We start from the raw sequence: 13,764 nt of genomic DNA on the forward strand, positions 1-13,764 counted from the left end.
ATTCTCCTGCTGCGCTACGATGTTAGGATTGCAGGCATGTGCTTTATCAGTGGCTTTGACATAGGGTTCAGCCAGGAGTTTGACAGTCGAAAGCGCAAATTAAGTGGTATTAGGGACATCCCGGCTTCAAGTGGTTACAGATTTCAAATCCTACATCAAACAGGCTCAGAAAATATTATACTGTGTCCATAGGAACCAGGGCTTTTGCTCAATGCAAGCCATTCCGATCTACGGTATTCACAGCGATTCATACGCAAACATGTCAGTCGAAATCGGTACCAGAACCACACAGGTCTCCTAAAAAGGGGACTTGGGTTGTGCCATGGCGGAGATCTTTGTGGGCTATGCTCGGCCTTGTCTCAGGATGGTAAATTGGTGGTTGAAGACATCCCTCTAGTGGTGTGGGGGCTGTGCTTTGGCAAAATGGGTGGGGTTATATCCTGCCTGTTTGGCCATGTCCGGGGGTATCGTCGGACGGGGCCACAGTGTCTCCCAACCCCTCCTGTCTCAGCCTCCAGTATTTATGCTGCAGTAGTTTATGTGTCGGGAGGCTAGGGTCAGTCTGTTATATCTGGAGTATTTCTCCTGTCTTATCTGGTGTCCTGTGTGAATTTAAGTATGCTCTCTCTAATTCTTTCTTTCTCTCAGAGGACCTGAGCCCTAGGACCATGCCTCAGGTCTACCTGGCCTGATAACTCCTTGCTGTCCCCAATCCACCTGGCCGTGCTGCTGCTCCAGTTTCAACTGTTCTGCCCGCGGCTATGGAACCCCTGACGTGCTACCTGTCCCAGACCTGCTGTTTTCAACTCTTTAGAGACAGTAGGAGCGGTAGAGATACTCTGAATGATCGGCTATGAAAAGCCAACTGATATTTACTCCTGAGGTGCTGACCTGTTGCACCCTCAACACTGATTATTATTTGACCCTGCTGGTCATCTATGAACATTTGAACATCTTGGCCATGTTCTGTTATAATCTCCACCCGGCACAGCCAGAAAAGGACTGGCCACCCCTCATAGCCTGGTTCTTCTCTAGGTTTCTTCCTAGGTTCTGGACTTTCTAGGGAGTTTTTTCTAGCCACCTTGCTTCTACACCTGCATTGCTTGCTGTTTGGGGTTTTAGGCTGGGTTTCTGTACAGCACTTTGAGATTTCAGCTGATGTAAGAAGGGCTTTAAATACATTTGATTCACATTTAAGAAGTTAAATTCATTGAAGAGCCAAAGCAAAAAAAATTGCCATTTGTATTCACGCAAGTGATAAAGGGTTGAAGTTAAGTATTTGTTTTTTACATTTGAGCTATTTCATTTAAAAAACAATAAAGGTTATTGCCACAGTGTACAGAGGTCTATGAGCCAATAATGTTTGGTAGTATACTGTGTTTTTAATTTAAAGTCCATTCATTATTATTTTTATTCATGAAAGTCCTTAGTGGAAGATAGAAATTAAGCAATTATTGACAAAAAACACAAAAGTAAATGCTATAGCTCGGAAATGGCCGAGACCTCCGCAGTAGAGGCAGCAGCGTCAAAAAGGCGCTCACGCGTTCTGAGGCAGTTGTTGATCCTGATTGCCAGCATTAAAATCAGGGCCTCAAGGTCCTCTCCCAGTTCATCCATGGAGTTAGACAAACACTGGTGGAAAGCGGTGACCAGGACCTCCGTATTACACCCACACTCAGAGGCGAGGGTGCAGAACTCAGCCACTGGTCTGACCCCTTGGCGGATGTAGAACAGTTGGCTGGCTGCTTCTCATCTGCCGACTGGGTGTTAAAGGAATTTCATTCCTATATGTTCATCAACCAATTCAATTAAAACACTCTGCCCAGTTCTAAGAATTTGTAAGATACTTATTTGCATAAAATGGACAGAGACCAGTCTCAAAATCAATCAATAGCATTTATTCTTGAGAGTACTGATCATAGTACAATATACATCAGGTTATATACTAAAAATGACATCATAGGTTTTAAAATTTCCTTCCTCCACTCCGATACAATGGCAGTATAATTCACAAGCCTTCCCATTGTCTACCACCTGTTAAATAATCTACTACTAGCCCAAGGTCTATCCCCTCCCTGGGTAGAGACAGGATGTCCTGTAAAGGAACACAATATTCCAGCCGGTCCGACGATAACTCCATTAGTTTCTAACAAGGAACAGACAGTCCTTGTTCTAATTACACACATAAATATAATACGATTCATACAGTAACAGTAGTATTCTGTTTAGTTATAGTTAAGCTAAATGTATACATAATTAAGTCATTATTCATCAAAATCCCATAACACTGGGTGGTCGAAGACTCGTTGCAGCTTGGCAGTGAAGGCTAATGTGGAGCTGCAGGATGGTGGCAGCTGTTCCCACATAGCCGTTGCCCACGCCAGGGCCTTGCTTGAGAGTAGAGAGATGTAGGTGATCATGGCCCAATCTGTGTAGAACGAGGAGGACTGTAGCCCGAACACCAGAGAACACTGAGTGAGGAACCCCTTGCATCCTCCCGGGTGGCCGTCATATCGCTCGGGGGCTGAGATCTTGGGTTCCCTGGAGGAACTACAGCGACATCTGTAGCACTGGGCGATGAGACTTGGCAGCTCCTGGTTTGAAGTTGGAGTGTGGTTGGAGGGAGTAGGTAAGTGCCCGGAGGGTCTCATATTTGTGAGAGTTGTTCTTGCTGTCGCCCCAGCAGTGCTCCTTGATCTGGGTGATCTCTGCTGGGTCCATGGTTTGGCAAAAGCTTGCTGTGACATGGTGAAGTTGGACCCAGGCACAGAGAAGAGACCAGACAAGGAATCAGTGGTTAAGGATAAACATAATACTTTACTGAGAAACAGTAAACAAAGGATCACAGTAACATTGTGAAACCACCAAATACTTAGTCTCAAAAACTCACTCAGGAGACACCCGCGCGCGCACACACAGCAAACAATTCAAGCTTCTGCAAATGAAACCAGAACACAAACCTCTTTTAACAGGGAAATCATAATGAGTAACAGGACACACCTGAGTGTCATTATTGTCTCTAGGACAGTCTCTGCCACCCACTGGTGACAGGTGGAACCATGACATCAGGAGGGAAGCAGTGAGTGACAGAGAGTGGGAGAGGGAAATGGGGAGGGATTGGGGTATTGTGAGAAACACTAAATTACAATATTGCCTCCCTGTGTAATTGGAGAGATTAAACGATAACCTCCAATAAGATTATTTTCTGCAAGACGGTTATACTATGACATGAAAATAATTCTGAAACTGAAATTAATCTCTTTATAATTATTATAAATTCTCTCCTTTCTCCTTTGGGATGTACTGAGGGGGAAATCTTGGGCAACTGGTCATGAGGGAGTTTTCTGGTGAGATGTGTTTGAAGGATATTTCAGAAATAAACATGGTAATGTAAAACTTGACTCAAGGGAAATATGGCATGAAAAATGGGATTATAAAGAAAGCGTGAGAGGAGACTGAGTTATTTTGAGCCGTTGGGTTTCCTGCAGGTGAAGAAATTAAACAATGTTTTTGGGAACAATCGCTCCACTGCGAACGGGGCGGGGGGAGAGGAGGAGTAGGAAAGGGAGGAGGGAAGTGTATAAGAAGATGAGTGATTATAGCACAAACACATAAACAAAATAATATCCAATATAAACATTTATGATGTTGACTTGGCTACATTATAAGAAGTGTTTATATTTAAAATGTAGCTATTACTAAATGTACAATAATTGATTGATTATATTAATCATATTATAGGAGGAGAATTTGGCTTGTGAGTATAGTAAACCTTGGACACACCTCCCCTCATCCCATCTCTCCAGCTTATAAAAGAAGAGAGAAGGAGAAGAATATAACAAAAATAATTTCAGGATTAATGGTTTACCTAAAAAGGCATAACACGATTTTCAGTTTTCTTAGTGGTGAGTTTTTATTCATGTATCCACTTGTATTAATTCATTCAAAGTATGTTGCATTTGTATGTATAAATATGAGGGTGTATCAGTACTAAAAAACATTATTTTTTTTACATTTGTTTTATATAACCTCCCAAGAGAAATTATAAATGTATGAAAATATAAAAATGTATTCCATGTTATTCTAGTGATAGCATGGATAATCATGTCATGAAAGGTGCAATATATTACTCTATGCTATGTATGCAGTGTAATATTACAGTATATAATGCAATGTTATCGTCATTTCTATGTAACAATCATATCATCTTCCTTATAGGCAGTATTGAGATGGCTGTACTGCTGCTTTTGACTGTGCCTCTGACTGTAGCCTCACCTCTCAGATCAACACACAGGCGACTTATTGATCCCTTATAGACTGCATCTATGACCATAACCCTCAGACTTAACACGGGCAGAGCTACACTTTTAAAAAATGAGCAGGATAGGGTTATACTAAGAAACGTTTTCATCTGAAGAACCCTTTTTGGAAGAGAAGGGTATTTTGTAAGGCAAAGAGTTCTACCTAAAACCCTTTTCATTCTTTGATTGTTTGGAAGGCAAGAAGGGTTCTACAAAGAACCCTTCTGAATCTGAATGAGCTTTTTTACTGTATATTTTCTTATTTCTTTTAAATAGTGCCTGAGCATTAGTGTTGACTGCAGTGTTTAAACTTTAACTTCAGGAGTTAATCTGATACGTTTGAAAAGATATGTGTGAGAATGTTTTAAACTGTACCTATAATATTTGTGCATGTCACTTGTTAAATCCACTCAATCAGTGTAGATGAAGGGGAGGAGAAGGCAGTCATTCTGAATGCAATTTGTGTGTGATTGATAGTTCTAATTGTTGGATAAACACATTCTGGCTAAATTCCAATAAGAATTACACATCACTCTGCTAGTGATGGGAAACCGAGGCTTTCTGAAGGCGTTGGCGCTTTCATCATATTATACTGAAAAACGGTTCATTACTTTGCGCTTCATTATCTGTTCACAATGCACATTAGGGACCTCTGCCAGCCAGCAATACTTTTTTTTCTCCACTGTTTTTATCAGAACTCCGTGGCTCAGTGGTAAGTCGTTGGCTTCAGTAGCCTATAATCAGTTGGAATACCAGGTTTGAATTTTACATTTTGCTTACCTTTCTTGCCTTCCAGATGAATATTTTTTTTAAATAAAAAATAAAAGAATCTATGCATGGAAGCTTATACTATAACCAAATAAAACAAATTATTTGAACAACAGTGCAGAAAGTGTCTCTGAATGTTCCATAGTTCCCTACTCTACCTGCTAAGTTACCAGTACAAAATCCAGTCGAGGTCGATGTTTGAAAGCAGCATGGGATCGAAGAAAGCACTGAAACCACAGCGAAATCAATGGGATCTCACATTTTGCAACACACGGTTTGAAAAAGCATGTGATCAAACGTGTGTTATGTGACAAAACAGCACATTTTAGAGTGGCCTTTTATTGTGCTTTAATAATGCTAAATTGTATTTATTTTGGCTCTATGGCCTATTTATTGCCTTTACCTCCCTACTCTTCTACATTTGCACACACTGTATATAGATTTTTCTATTGTGTTATTGACTGTACGTTTGTTTATGTGTAACTCTGGGTTGTTGTTTGTGTCGCACTGCTTTGCTTTATCTTGGCCAGGTCGCAATTGTAAATGAGAACTTGTTCTCAACTGGCCTACCTGGTTAAATAAAGGTTAAATAAAATTGTCCCCAGCACAAGGTGCACCTGTGTAATGCTCATGCTGTTTAATGAGCTTCTTGATATGCCACACCTGTCAAGTGGATGGATTGTCTTGGCAACAGAGAAATGCTCACCAACAGGAATGTAAAAAAAAGTGTGCACAACATTTTAGAGAAATAAGCTTTTTGTGCATATGGAACATTTCTAGGATATTTTTTATTTCAGCTCAATAAACATGGGACCAACACTTTACATGTTGCATTTATATTTTTGTTCGTGTTATTATGAAATATTAAAGGTGGATAGTTTGGCGCATATTCAACGTTACTATCCGCATTATTAAGTCATGCCATGCCTCAATTGTCTGTCTAGACTTGACTTGTTATCCATATGCTGCATTGGTCTTACCCCATTTTCGCAATAAACTTTTTTCAGATTTCCTTCTACATACCCTTTCTTGATTCTAACCACACCTACCTAGCAGACGTGTCGCCGAATGTAACCACAACGAAACTGGATTTTCATACTCAATTCTGAACGCTCACGTCATGGCCAGTAATTTAGAAAAGGTTCAGACAAATGGATAATTTATCTGTTCATAGTTTTTCGGGAATAAAACAATAGGTATTTGAGATGAGCGATACGGAAGGAGAAGGCGGCGGCGAAATGTCAAAGACCGAGAAAGATCAGGTGGGAATGCTTCCAACAAAATTTGTGAGAAATTGTATTCCGTTGTAACCTAAAGTTGACTGTAATATACAGTATTGATTTTTCTGCATGTGGGGCTATTTATTATGTGGGGGCTAGACTACGATTAAAAAAGGCTGAGAGTACCGTGTGTGGCGCGGCAGCAACACGCTTTTAACACGGCTTCAATCAACATTTTGAAACTTGTCTTTCGAGTAGCCTAGTTATGCACTACTGTAGAATGTGGGATAACAACATACTTATGGTATTATTCGTTTGTAAAATAAATGTTGGCTATTCTTCCTGGTATCACATTATTTTACTATTGGTCAATTGTAAATCTGAGTGGTTTTTACGCATTGTGATATTGCATACACTGTGTTCCAAGCATCGCCAAAAGTATGCTGCATGACCATGAGTTTTTAAATACACAGCAAAGTCCCCTGTATTAAATCCACACAGTGTTACATCTACCACTGGTCTGATTTAACACCGGTCCACACTTTTCAGTGTTAAATTAACACACTGCTTAGTGTAAATTCCTTGAGTGCCTTGCCTTTCGAGCATAGCGGGTTGAAGTACCCCCTGATAAATCACATTTAAAAAAAAAAATAAATAAAAGTAATCCGTACCAAATTAGTGCACTAGGCCTAGTGCACTAGGCCTGTATTACTAGTTTAATTGTTTAAAGAGCTGAGAAAAATACTCAAATCAAATCAAATTTTATTTGTCACATACACATGGTTAGCAGATGTTAATGCGAGTGTAGCGAAATGCTTGTGCTTCTAGTTCTGACAATGCAGTAATAACCAACGAGTAATCTAGCTAACAATTCCAAAACTACTACCTTATACACACAAGTGTAAAGGGATAAAGAATATGTACATAAAGATATATGAATGAGTGATGGTACAGAGCGGCTTAGGCAAGATGCAGTAGATGGTATCGAGTACAGAATATACATATGAGATGAGTATGTAAACAAAGTGGCATAGTTTAAAGTGGCTAGTGATACATGTATTACATAAAGATGCAGTAGATGATATAGAGTACAGTATATATGTATACATATGAGATAAATAATGTAGGGTATGTAAACATTATATTAAGTAGCATTGTTTAAAGTGGCTAGTGATATATTTTACATCAATTCCCATCAATTCCCATTATTAAAGTGTCAGTCAGTGTGTTGGCAGCAGCCACTCAATGTTAGTGGTGGCTGTTTAACAGTCTGATGGCCTTGAGATAGAAGCTGTTTTTCAGTCTCGGTCCCCGCTTTGATGCACCTGTACTGACCTCGCCTTCTGGATAATAGCGGGGTGAACAGGCAGTGGCTCGGGTGGTGACAACAACATTGATGACCTTGATGATCTTTATGGCCTTCCAGTGACATCGGGTGGTGTAGGTGTCCTGGAGGGCAGGTAGTTTGCCCCCGGTGATGCGTTGTGCAGACCTCACTACCCTCTGGAGAGCCTTACGGTTGTGGGCGGAGCAGTTGCCGTACCAGGCGGTGATACAGCCCGACAGGATGCTCTCGATTGTGCATCTGTAGAAGTTTGTGAGTGCTTTTGGTGACAAGACACATTTTTTCAGCCTCCTGAGGTTGAAGAGGCGCTGCTGCGCCTTCTTCACGATGCTGTCTGTGTGGTTGGACCAATTCAGTTTGTCTGTGATGTGTACGCAGAGGAACTTAAAACTTACTACCCTCTCCACTACTGTTCCATCGATGTGGATAGGGGGGTGTTCCCTCTGTTGTTTCCTGAAGTCCACAATCATCTCCTTAGTTTTGTTGACGTTGAGTGTGAGGTTATTTTCCTGACACCACACTCCGAGGGCCCTCACCTCCTCCCTGTAGGCCGTCTCGTCGTTGTTGGTAATCAAGCCTACCACTGTTGTGTCGTCCGCAAACTTGATGATTGAGTTGGAGGCGTGCGTGGCCACGCAGTCGTGGGTGAACAGGGAGTACAGGAGAGGGCTCAGAACGCACCCAGTGTTGAGGATCAGCGGGGTGGAGATGTTGTTACCTACCCTCACCACCTGGGGGTGGCCCATCAGGAAGTCCAGTACCCAGTTGCACAGGGCGGGGTCGAGACCCAGGGTCTCGAGCTTGAGGACGAGTTTGGAGGGTACTATGGTGTTAAATGCTGAGCTGTAGTCGATGAACAGCATTCTCACAAAGGTATTCCTCTTGTCCAGATGGGTTAGGGCAGTGTGCAGTGTGGTTGAGATTGCATCGTCTGTGGACCTATTTGGGCGGTAAGCAAATTGGAGTGGGTCTAGGGTGTCAGGTAGGGTGGAGGTGATATGGTCCTTGACTAGTCTCTCAAAGCACTTCATGATGACGGAAGTGGTAGTCGTTTAGCTCAATTACCTTAGCTTTCTTGGGAACAGGAACAATGGTGGCCCTCTTGAAGCATGTGGGAACAGCAGACTGGGATAGGGATCGACTGAATATGTCCGTAAACACACCAGCCAGCTGGTCTGCCAATGCTCTGAGGTCGCGGCTGGGGATGCCGTCTGGGCCTGCAGCCTTGCGAGGGTTATCACGTTTAAATGTTTTACTCACCTCGGCTGCAGTGAAGGAGAGTCCGCATGTTTTGGTTACGGGCCGTGTCAGTGGCACTGTATTGTCCTCAAAGCGGGCAAAAAAGTTATTTAGTCTGCCTGGGAGCAAGGCATCCTGGTCCGTGACTGGGCTGGTTTTCTTTTTGTAATCCCTGATTGACTGTACAACAAAATGGAGTCGTGGTCAGTTTTTCCGAAGGGAGTGCGATGCCTTATACGCATCGCGGAAGTTAGAATAGCAATGATCCAAAGTTTTACCAGCCCTGGTTGCGCAATCGAAATGCTGATACAATTTAGGGAGTCTTGTTTTCAGATTAACCTTGTTAAAATCAGCAGAGCATTGAGAAAAATACACATTTTCCATTTCAGTCCTGTGGCCTTCACCAAGCTAGATCCTAAGATAATATTATTTAATGTATAAAGTAAACTCACACCATTCCGTACAAATGTGCGCCACCGCAACATTCAAACGAGGCTACAAAGAAAACTAATGGGACTGTAGCGACTGTGTTGACTTCAAAATCGAGGGTGTGAACTAGGTTTCTATTCATGCGTTGATCGACATGGTGATGGCTCTATAGTATTGGAGAAAAGTTGAAAAAACGGACCCTCCGTTACATCATGGCGTGTCATGTCGTAACGTACAGCACGCATAAAGCAACTATTTCTGTCTTACAATCTCGGCGGGGGTAAGGGGGATACCAAGTAATTTTTTTGCGTCATCATTGCATGCGATCATCATTCTCAAAGCCGCTGTTTACTTCAAAGATCACTTGAGCACTGCCCTAAAAAATGATTAAAATTCAAACACAAACCTTCAAATAGGTATGTAATGACATATAAACTCTTTAAATTGTTTTATTAACATTTTAGAGGCGATATTGTGAAAAGTTGGACAGATCGAGTGATCATTTATTTTGTTGGAAAGGGGAGAAATTGTGCTCTACAATGGTATTGACATTACAGTTGATCTGGAAGTATTACGTTTTTGGGGCGCTAAAATAAGAGCAATTGTACGGACCAAGGCGATGTACGAGTTTATGTGAGTTTGTTATTCTTTAACACAATACCACACATATTTTATAAAGGGCCTAGCTTTACCCTAATACAGTGGCCTGAACTCATGGTTTTACAGGTAACAGGACTGCAAGTCACATTATGCAGGCTTGGGATTCAGCAAGAGTGGACTGAATTTTTATTCACCCACAATATGAGACTACCTAAACCATGGGCCCGTCGGGCACTTCAAGCCCGCGAGACAAAATATATATATTTTTTTTATTGTCCTTTTTTGTCCCCAATTTTGTGGTATCCAATTGGTAGTTACAGTCTTGTCCCATCGCAGCAACTCTCGTATTGACGCAGGAAAGGCGAAGGTCGAGAGCCTTGCGTCCTCCGAAACATGGCCCAGCAAAGCCGCACTGCTTCTAGACACAATGCCCGCTGCAGCAATGTGTCAGAGGAAACACCTGGCAACCGTGTCAGCGTGCATGCGCCCGGCCTGCCAAACCCTTTCCTAACCCAGTTGACCAGTTGACGCTGGGCCAATTGTGCACTGCCTCATAGGTCTCCCAGTCACAGCCAGCTGTGACACAGCCTGGGATCAAACCCGGTGACGCCTCAAGCACTGCAGTGCCTTAAAGCGCTACGCCAATCAAGAGGCACCCGCAAACTGCTAAAATAAATAAATAATTGGGTCTCCCAAAAAATGCGACCCTCTGTAGAATTTCAAAATCCCGTTTTGGCTCGAGAGCCAAAAATCTGCCCACCCCTGACCTAAACCATCTAAACTGGAACAACCATTTCAGTAATGGGTGCAATAAATCCAAGTAACAAATTGTATGTTATTTATATTTGAGTAGCACAAGATTAATGAATCAATCAATGTACATGCAAAGACATAGATATTAAAACAAACAATTCTAAAAATCAACCTGCAATAGAGCGTGTTGGGAAATATGATAATGGTGGGCGTGGATTTTAATACTTGAATCAACACAAGAAATGTTACACTGAAGATCAACACTAGGTAAGACTGGCCTATTTGCTATGTAGGAGTAATAATATGGCAAACCGGTGGCAGAGTAATGCTTTTTTCATTAGCTATTTTCTCTTGAATAATATGGCTATCCACTATAAACTCATGACATGGACAATATGGACACAGATGTACATTTGAAGAAAAAAATGAATATATTAATACATTTTTTAAATATTATTTAAGTATAAATTACCACATTTTCCATAGATTACCTGTTAATTACAGAAACTTCAGGTAACTTAGGTAAATTACTGGTAGTTTTCCAACACTACATGGCACTTATTTCAAAGCACCTATTACTTTCAACCTTTGGGGGCATCGGTGAGGTTTCAAGGTGTCCCAGAAAAAGCTGGAGAAAAACTAGCAAACAGAAAACAGCAGCAAGATCAATATTTTTCACATGTAATGCATGAGCACAGTTTGACAGGGTTGAAATATAAAAAAACAGTGTCATAGTTTGGATTTAATATTACAGGAGGCCTAACAGTTAGGCCTACTCTTAATTTAGTGAGGCACCCTGAAAGTCTCAGGGTGGAAACCGAACACCTGCAATAACGCACCAAATCATGTGTATTTTGCTTCTTGAATCAATCAAATATCAGCAATCTTGATGGTTATAAACTAACCTTCTAATTATAATTTCAGAGCTGGATACCCAAAATTATCAAGAAACGAGTGTGCACAACTTTCGTAGAGGATTCTTTCAGGTAAAGTCTAATCGCATTCCCAGTTTCCCACATTCTCAAATTCAAATTTTTCACCTATTGCTCAAAATAATGCAAGCTCAGGAGGCCAATAACTGTGTAAAGCTTGAATATAGTAATGATGAATATGTTATTCTTATAATGTAAATGATCAAAGTAATAATGAATATTTTCATATGCTGCTGCTGATTGTCCCATTTCCTCTCCTTTAGTAATGGCAGGCTGTGTCAGTGTGGGGGTACGCGGGACACCCATGAGTCAGTGGCTCTGGGGGACTATTTCAGCACAGCCATCGTCAGCCACTGGGACAGCTCCCAGCATTCCTCAGAGTACCCCACCGACGCCTTCGGAGAGCTGGAGTTCGCCGGTGCCAGCAAGAGACACAGCAAAGTAGGTGTCTGTCTTTCTCTCTGTCTGTATGCTTCTCCCTCTCTCTACAGTGTTTCCTCCTTTAAAAGTTGCGAGCTTACACCGCTGGACTTAGAGGTACCCAGCGTCACGGCTGCATTGCTCCAGACCACCGCAAGGGGGAGTGAAAACTCTCATTATGTATTTGGGTCCCAAGGTTTTTATATGACCAATCACTCCGAGTGGTTCTAATGACGAATTTGACGCGAGCCACCCATCCCTGGTGACTTTCAAAGATGGCTGACAAAACACTATGGTGGAAGCAAATGTAAGTAATTATAATGTCATAACGAGTCAAGCAAAAAATTTACAATTGAGAGGAATATGTTAGTTAATGTAGAGACAAACGATTGTGCATATTGTTTTGTTATAGAGTACATTTATGAAAATCGCTATTTAGGATGTTTTTTTTCAGTCATATCCAATACCAGGTGTATCAAACTCCATTCTTTGAATGATGCTGTGTCTGCATGTATGTATTACAATTATACACTTCAACAGTGTTTACCACTCCTGCTCCTGGGACATCAATGATTACACATTGTAACTATGCAAAAAACTAGAAACCTTGGTTTAAGTAAAGGCTGATTTGTAATTCATATATACAGTGGGGCAAAAAAAGATTTAGTCAGCCACCAATTGTGCAAGTTCTCCCACTTAAAAAGATGAGAGGAATGTAATATCATCATAGGTACACTTCAACTATGACAGACAAAATTAGAAAAAAAATCCAGAAAATCACATTGTAGGATTTTGGAAGACATACAATCCCAGAACCACACGGGGGGACCTAGTGAATGACCTGCAGAGAGCTGGGACCAAAGTAACAAAGCCTACCATCAGTAACACACTACGCCGCCAGGGACTCAAATCTTGCAGTGCCAGACGTGTCCCCCTGCTTAAGCCAGTACATGTCCAGGCCCGTCTGAAGTTTGCTAGAGAGCATTTGGATGATCCAGAAGAAGATTGGGAGAATGTCATATGGTCAGATGAAACCAAAATAGAACTTTTTGGTAAAAACTCAACTCGTCGTGTTTGGAGGACAAAGAATGCTGAGTTGCATCCAAAGAACACCATACCTACTGTGAAGCATGGGGGTGGAAACATCATGCTTTGGGGCTGTTTTTCTGCAAAGGGACCAGGACGACTGATCCGTGTAAAGGAAAGAATGAATGGGGCCATGTATCGTGAGATTTTGAGTGAAAACCTCCTTCCATCAGCAAGGGCATTGAAGATGAAACGTGGCTGGGTATTTCAGCATGACAACGATCCCAAACGAAGGAGTGGCTTCGTAAGTAGCATTTCAAGGTCCTGGAGTGGCCTAGCCAGTCTCCAGATCTCAACCCCATAGAAAATCTTTGGAGGGAGTTGAAAGTCTGTGTTGCCCAGCAACAGCCCCACAACATCACTGCTCTAGAGGAGATCTGCATGGAGGAATGGGCCAAAATACCAGCAACAGTGTGTGAAATCCTTGTGAAGACTTACAGAAAATGTTTGACCTCTGTCATTGCCAACAAAGGGAATATAACAAAGTATTGAAACTTTTGTTATTGACCAAATAGGCCTCTCTCATCTTTTAAAGTGGGAGAACTTGCACAATTGGTGGCTGACTAAATACTCTTTTGCCCCACTGTATAGAATAAAACACAGTCCATCCTGCCAGCATGCCCACAAGAGAGCCACTCAGGAAAAGAATGACGCGAGGAACGAGATGGGAG

The 13,764-nt window shown here is 41.8% G+C and overlaps 1 protein-coding gene across 1 annotated transcript in view; it reads left to right on the plus strand.

Moving 5' to 3' along the window:
* The first annotated feature begins 6,031 nt into the window (after positions 1 to 6,031).
* The window catches only part of LOC110491797 (transient receptor potential cation channel subfamily M member 4), a 103,882-nt gene continuing 96,149 nt past the window's right edge, over positions 6,032 to 13,764 (plus strand). The window contains exons 1-3 of the mRNA XM_021565561.3: positions 6,032 to 6,331; positions 11,580 to 11,641; positions 11,851 to 12,028. Coding sequence (XP_021421236.3) covers positions 6,275 to 6,331; positions 11,580 to 11,641; positions 11,851 to 12,028 — 297 coding nt within the window. The 5' untranslated portion in view covers positions 6,032 to 6,274. The remainder of the gene's footprint in view (positions 6,332 to 11,579; positions 11,642 to 11,850; positions 12,029 to 13,764) is intronic.

Source organism: Oncorhynchus mykiss, chromosome 16 (genome assembly GCF_057628025.1).
Source record: "Oncorhynchus mykiss isolate SJ-2025 chromosome 16, ASM5762802v1, whole genome shotgun sequence".
NCBI classification, from domain to species: Eukaryota; Metazoa; Chordata; class Actinopteri; order Salmoniformes; family Salmonidae; genus Oncorhynchus; species Oncorhynchus mykiss.